General features: G+C 38.7%; 1 protein-coding gene across 1 annotated transcript; it reads right to left on the reverse strand.

Annotated features, from left to right (window-relative positions):
- Positions 1-3,253: 3,253 nt before the first annotated feature.
- On the reverse strand, positions 3,254-5,892 carry LOC135677750 (pectin acetylesterase 3-like). Its single transcript, XM_065190135.1, has 10 exons — positions 5,711-5,892; positions 5,533-5,606; positions 5,358-5,444; positions 5,156-5,280; positions 4,990-5,050; positions 4,807-4,860; positions 4,640-4,717; positions 4,075-4,180; positions 3,853-3,998; positions 3,254-3,474 (listed from the first exon to the last, which is right to left on the reverse strand). Exons 1-10 carry the CDS (start codon positions 5,763-5,765, stop codon positions 3,373-3,375), a joined length of 888 nt encoding a protein of 295 aa, XP_065046207.1. The 5' UTR covers positions 5,766-5,892; the 3' UTR covers positions 3,254-3,372.
- Positions 5,893-7,881: the final 1,989 nt, after the last annotated feature.

Genomic DNA, 7,881 nt, shown 5'->3' on the forward strand with positions numbered 1-7,881 from the left:
CAGCTAGGGGGCAGCACCGCCAAGGGCTTGCTGTTGCGGTGATGCGATGACGCGGATGGAAGGCAGCGTTGCTCTATCTCTATCGCACTATGGAAGGAGGTGCTGGTGACGTCGAGGGATCGCAAGCGGTTGAGGAAACAACGGTAGCTGCGGTGGTCGTGGTTGCCTTGTTTTGGTTGCCACGAGGAGGGATGGTCAAGTGATTGCGGTTATGACCCAAGGGGAGGCACCGATGGTGGCGTGGTTGGGGGCAGCGTCGTTGATGGTAGAAGCGACGAGGGGGTGGTTCGCTGGTTGTGAAGTAGCGGTCGTGGCCCTTCTCGCTTGAGCAGGATGGGGTAGTGAGGAGGCGAAGGTCGCAGGTTAGGGAGCAACGGCAATGGTGGTCGAGCGACCGGGAAGCAGTGGCGGCGGTGGAGGAGTTGCCTTGTAGCAGTGGTGGGGAAGAAGGGGTGCGGGCTGTCGGGAAGTAGGTGCTGTAGTGTTGGAGAGGGGAAGGTTGGTGGCCGGGGAGTAGAGACGACGGTGGTCGAGCGGTGACGGTGGAGAAGGAGGCAGCGAGGGTTGCGACAAGGATTGATGGGGGGCTACGACAACGGAGGAAGCTTTGTTTCTATCACACCGTATAAGGAAACATTGTTGCTCGGTTGAGAGGCACTAGTGGCAGTGTGGCTGGGAGTAAGGTCATCGAGGGCGAGGAGCAACAAAGGGGCACTGAGGCTAGGCGTTGCCAAGGGGTGGTCCGCTAGCCGAAAATAGTGGCGACGACCCTTTCTTAGTTGCCCTATTTTGGTCGTCGTGAGGAGGGGAGGTCGAGCGGCTACGGTTGTGACACAAGGGGAGGCGGGCGGCGGTGGAGAAGGAGGCAGCGGTGGTGGCTCGGGTGGGAGGCGACAGGAGGCAGTGGACCCTGGCCGGGAAGCGGGGCAGAGTTGGTTGCTAGCCGAAGAGCAATGGTGGCGGGTGGGATGGCCGGAAGCAGGGGAAGCAAGGGTGAGAAATGCTAAGATCACCGCTATCACCACTCTAATACTAAATGATAAGACCCTAGGGTCTTATCATAGAAGAAAGGAGAGAAGAGAAAAGAGATGGGGAATGATCACTTCGAGGGGATCGACCTCCTTGATCACTTTGAGGGGTTCGACCTCCTAGGGTTTGTCAAAAGACTGAATAATAATATTTCATTATCTACCAAGAGAAATGGTTACATCATTATTTATAGAGTTCCACTCAAAATCCATAAGAACTTGAACTATAATAATAAATAAATATTAAATAAACCTCTACCTGATTCTAACTAAACTAAACAGACTCAATAAATAACTGAACTAAACAGACTCAATAAATATTATTTAAAAGCTCAGAAAAAGGATCCTAACAATCGTAAGACTCTCCTAATTAATTATTTTATATACTTTGCTTTCACTCATAGATAGATAGAATATCCTAGGGATTCAATATTAAAAAAAATACAATACAATAAAACACGAGATTATAAATTTATTATTGCCTCCCTTTAGTTCCTATTTTATCGCTCATAATGATCTTTTGAAAAATAAGAAAAGAGGTGAAGATAAGTTTAATACTCTTTCTAAATCAATATTTTTATGTTCAACTACAAAGTATATTCTATAATTCGAATAAAGATATTTTGAATGATATTAAAATATATTCATATCTAATCTTTAATCTATAATTATTTGATTTCATATAATGGTATCAAACTTATTCCGTATAATAACATGATTATGATTTTATGTTTAGAAGCTAATCCTATTATAATCATAAACAATAGAAAAAATTGTCATAAAGAAAACATGAGGAGGATCTCATATTTACTGAATCTTTCTTTCAAACATCTTGACTTGAGTGCCTGCATTTGCATTTCTTGTAATTCTTTTGTTCCCATGAATTCTAAATACATCATGACAAGCATATATTGTCAGATATTGACTTTTAAACAGTGTCAGAACCTTAAGTTTATGCAATAACGAGTTCTTGTCTAGTCCAATTTTTTTTACAGTAGGGGAAAAGGCCTCGTGGCTCTCTTGGTTTGAAATAAGAACAAAAATGAATTTGTGCAATGTCTCTCATTATTATCTCCCCAACAATTGAGAGAGAATCGTTTCACGGTAAACATGTGATTCTTATTTCTACTGTTAAGTGTTCCCTAGTTCTCTCTAAGCATCTGATTCTACAAAGTATTTTACTGGTAATGTTCTATTAACTTTTTTTGTCCTATCATATATTCTCATACTATGTGGTCACCTATGAGAGATGGCACACGTTACACTGATAAGATATATTTTATGTATATTCTAAATTGATTTTGGTGGGTTTGATAAGTTTTTTTCCAAATATAAGAGAATTCAAACTATTTGATGGATTAGGATATGAATTATGATTAGGGATTTAAGTAGGAAGATGAGTTTTTAGTAAATTAGAATTTGTTGCTATATGTGTATTTTTAGGTTTGGATGGGAAAATAAGATGAGAGAACATATTTTGAGTTCTTCTGAGTTTCTCTCTAATAGATCTAAAGATGATTAGATAAAAATAATGAGAAATTCTTATAGGTTTATGTAAAAGAGTATACAAAAGATTCGACCTGAGTTAGAGTTAACTCAATCATACTTGTAATTTGTCTCATATAATAAAGAATTTTAATTTTTTTTTATGAATGTAAATACTGAATATTGAACCACTTTAGTCTTGCATCAATTTTTTGGTATGATCTTTGATTGCTGATGTCTAAAATTTCAATTTTAGTTTCAAAGTACTCTCCCACGCTTAAATCCAGCAGCACACAATGATCCTCCTCATGAGCAGGTACGGGTTCAAATTTCTTACTATTACCATTTGGTTTGAGGTGCAACGTTATCCATCAGGATTAGTTTATGATGCATAGTTCATCAATTGCTGAAACCCAGTTTCAAGTAATATTTTGATGATGATAGTTGGTTGACTTCCTATTGCACTGTAATCAGATTTTGGTCTATATTTCTTCCGGCTGTTGCCTTTTGGTCCCATATGGATTAATTCTCCCAAGCTGTTTCATAGATGTGATATTCCATAGTACAATAAATTGCTTCTCTGATTCAACACTCATGCAATTTTAGGTTCTGAAATTTACAAAAGCAATAAAATTTTCAATTTTTCTATCAGTGAATGTTTGCACCACAACAATAACCAGTAGGTACAGTAAATCTCTGTTAACATACTACAACAGAAATAAGAACTCAGGAGTCAATTTCCTGTTGTTACTACGACTGAAGAAAGGAGTGACATCTGTTTGTTGCTTTGTTGTTCTAAGATTTTGTATGGGAGAACTAATCAAACGATTAGTGTTTCTGACTCCTCATTCGCCTTGTGTTACAGGTCATGGTGGCAAGTGTTGTCGCAAGGGTAAGCACAGTCGATCGCCTTTACTTGGGATCGATCAAAGTACCAGTCGCCAACTGATGTTGCGATTCTCTGCACAGAAACAGAGCCAACATAATAAGGATGACACTTAACCACAACAGTGCCAATGTAAGTAAGTATATATGCATATATAAAGATGAATGATGAAAACAGAATTAAATTGTAAGACCTTGTTACACCAATGGTCAAGGTCTTTATCGATTAGTCAGGTAAATTTTCGATTAGGTAAGTACACTATCATAATAAGATTAACATTTTAGTATTAAAAATTTATAGGACGAGGTTTTAACCCTTCTAATCAAATATCACTAAAAATTTTAAAGCCAAATTGATGGTGAATCTTAGCTTTTCACAACAATGCTTTCTAATATCATAAGAAACAAAATATGTTGAAATAGAAGATACTCAATCTATAAGAGATGGACACACCTTATTTCCGATGGTGGGAGAATTGTCACTGTACCATTTATTTGGATCGTATATTTGACCATGGGTGAAACATGAATTAATAAAGTGCCCATTTTTGTCAAGTGCAGCAAATCCTTGTAAAGCATTAAGCATTGTATTCCTGAATCCTGTTGACAGAAGGATAGTCTTGATGATAATAATTCTCATCAACATTAAAGATGAAATAAATTAAGCGATTCATACCTTGCAAAATTTGCATTTGGTTCGAATCGCATGCCGAATGGTTGAACTTGCACGCTTTCCAAGTCTCTTTAGGATCAACGCTGATAGGAGCTAAGGCTTGTTGAATCTGAGAAAACATAAACAAGGAATGAGCTTTTATTTAATACTAGATAGTATCTCGATTTAGTCCTATGTAGAAGATGACATGAATAAATTTATAAAGGTTATATGAGTTCATAATTATTAATAATTATTAATATGGAATGAAACATTTTGAGCCAGTGATTTAGACTCAACAAAATTAACAGGCTAGTTATCTCATGGCTATTTATCAACATGATAGAGAAGACGTCACGTTGTGGAGTGACCAGTTATATGCACCATGCAAGGGGAGACAAGAACTAATGACTTATTAGGCATGGTGAGAAGTTAAAGAGACTACTCGCGGACATGATTAGTCACAACATGAAGCCATTGCCTATGCTATCATTGAGTTAGGCCTCAAGTACACTATGTAAGAGAAACAAGGACCCGATGATTCTAAAACTGCAACAAGCATGAAACTAAAACTGCATTCTTTACATACCTGATATGTATCATACGCTGCATTCAAAAGAAAAGTCGGAGTTGTGATATTAGCCACTATGTACTGTGGGAAGAAGCACTGCAACAAATTTAAAGAAAGAAACAAATCATCATCACTCGTTCACTTTGTAGATCCATAAGATACTCTCATTGGGGAAGAAAGCCTACCGAGGTTGCATTCATCCGGGAAGTACAATACTTGGGCAAGTTCTGGGCCACTCCCTTTACATCCACAGGAGTTTTGCACAGGTAGAACAGAAAGACATCAGACTAAGTGGCAAGGAAAGCTTGTGATTTGTAAAAATTATTCAAGTGCAGTGAAACTTAGGACAGCCAGATCGAGTAAATCACCTGCAGAGTGACTACTCCATCGTAGAAGGATCGTACGGCATGACCACCACTTATGTCGACACTGAATTCATAAATAGACAGACGAATATTACACAGTCAATCAACGCAGAGGCATTTGAGCAAACAAATGATGGGGGTCATCAAGAGCGCATATGGCATGGCTTACAGATCAACGAAGAATCCAGCATCAGATAGGCACTTGACTTTGGTGGTTTGTGGAAACAATGCTCGGAACTCGTCGCAGTGTAGTATGGATGCCAAACCCCCAGCAGAGCAACCAGAAAGCAGGGCCTGCAGCAGGCATTACATGAGCGGTCGATGGAATTCCAGAGACCAAAGGAATGAAGTTGAAGATGAAGAAGGAAAACCTGTTTGGCGGAACGCATTCCTTTTGACATGAGGTCTTCCATGACAGCTGACCAGATCCGTTGACCTCGGAAATAAAGGTTGTGTTCCTGTCATTTAGTTGCTGATCAGTAGTGCACGAAAGAGATAATTTTAGCACGAGAAGAAGACCAACACATCTCAAGTAATCTTACTCACCCCATCGAAACCCTCACCAGCGAATGATGCACCATCGCAATAGCGAACTTCAACTCTGTTCCAGTTGTAGAAGTCTGCGACATATCAAAACCATCAAGAGAACTTTGACCAAACAAATCATTTTGGAAGACGGAGAGAAAAGTAAAAGAATGAATGAATGAATGAATCGGATGAGTACCAGGGTTTTGTTCCGGCTTGTCGCTTAATATCCCATCAAAATATAGCTTCTCCATGTAATTTGAGGAACCACGATGACCCTTAATGGCGTAGAGGCATGACCCGACGTCGTTGCACCAGCCTCCTCCCTAAGACGACGACGTTCGGTTAATCGTCTTTTGAGTAGTCATTCGGATGCACATGCTCATGCTCATGCTCATGCTCATGCTCATGCTCGATCTCACGTAAATGTTCTCTGGAAAATGACTAACATAATGCATCCAAAACTAAAACGAGAGTCATCTCACCTCTAAGTCCACTAGCCAATTATCTGCACCTGATCCAAAACCTCGATGCAGATGGTACCCAGGAACAGTGCCATCCAAACAGACTGCACGTGTCAGTTAACGAGGAACTAAGATACGACATAGAATGTTTTTTTAATTAAAAAATCACCATTTTATTAATCACTATTAATTAAAAATTGTAAGAAATATATGGGCTAATTAGATCTGCAATCGTTCTGAGTGAACAAACAGTGTTCGTTTTAGTTGTAAAGTAAGGTATTTTATTGAACTATATTTTTAAGATTTCAAGTTATAATACTTTAGGATCGGTAACCCATTTTTGGTCTCTTGAGCCCTTTTCGGACCGACCGTATGAGATTGCGACGGAGTTGACGCTTTACCGGCGGTTAAGACAAAATCAGCTAAATCGTGACATATGTTGATTGAAGAAAGATGCGAGGTCGTAAGATCAAATATTGGGTTTACTCTTTACTCCTTGTTAAAAAAAGAAAAAGAAAAAAGAAACATAGAGAGTATATATATAAAAAGAAAAAACAGAAACATAGAGAAACTAATCAAATTTGGATAAGAAGGCAAACAAGAAATGATGGATTACCAGCTCCTTTAGCAGCAGCCGATGGAATGAGTGTCAGATTAACGAGCACAGGAGGGCTCGGGGGAAACGCATTGCTCTTGATGGTGCCCAGGCCGAACCCGCCGGGCCTCTTCCAGGGCTGGTAGTCCGCAGCAAGTCCAAGTGTAAACAGCAACCAGAGAAAACAAAGGTGGACAAACCACAAGACCTTCATCCTTCTGCTTTCTTCTTGTTCTCTTAATCCTCTTCTAGCCTCCCAGCAAGCAGTGAATCGAGCGCACGGCAAGAGAGAGAGAAGAAGACTCGACATAAATACACGACCGAATGGACAGATGAGTTGAATGTAATGAATAAAATGGCAGGTTTTGTTTAGCTTTTATTATTAATATTATTTTTTTTGGGCATATCTTCCTTTTTCTCTAAGCTAATTATATGTTATTTCTATAATTAATTTTTAATTTTTATATTTTTAAAAATATATCAAGATCATTATATTATATTTATGAAAGTAAAATATTTAATCTTATTTCTCTTTCCGTCATCGATTCTATTAATGAAAATATCATAAGATTTATCACTGAGCATATACTAATTTTACTTTACTTTGATTTATCACTGATCATGTGTAATATTTTTATCAGTAGAATCAAGAAAAAAATAATGTTAAATATTTTATTTTTATAAATATATATTATAATATAATTTTTAAAAATATAAGGATCAAAATATTAAAGATAACTAATCATAATAGATGATATATAATTAGCTCCTATTAATGTATGGATTTTATGGGATGGTCTACTGCAAAGGTAACTTTGCTTTTTATTTCTGGCGTAGTGGTACGAGGGAGGGAGATGGGAGATGAACGCTCGCTCTACTAGGTCGGTGGATTCAGTGACGGCTTCCTAACTGGGAAAGCAATAAAAAGAAATGAAATGGTTGACTCCCTACCAGAATTGGATTTGTGAGGCTCGTGTGGATTCCTACGCAGTATTCCCTATGGTTTCCAAGGACTGAAGAAAAGGTTGCTGAGCTGAGGGGAGGAGATGGTTTGTTCTCATGACAGTCAAACAAAAGTTGGCAGCCAAATGCTCTACTTTGCTCTGCTCTCTCACAAGCTTGACGTAACCCTTGTAGTTTTCATCACTCCAGCCAAGTCGAAGCTTTAGGAAGGACGAGCCTATCATAAACTCAAACTATTTCAATTGTTGTCATAGAATCCTTACACCGCTTTAGGAAGGACGAGCCTATCATAAACTCAACCATTTCTATTGCTGTCATAGAATCTTTACACCAAATATGCAGCTGGGA

This window comes from Musa acuminata, chromosome BXJ1-6 (genome assembly GCF_036884655.1).
Source record: "Musa acuminata AAA Group cultivar baxijiao chromosome BXJ1-6, Cavendish_Baxijiao_AAA, whole genome shotgun sequence".
Taxonomy (NCBI): Eukaryota; Viridiplantae; Streptophyta; class Magnoliopsida; order Zingiberales; family Musaceae; genus Musa; species Musa acuminata.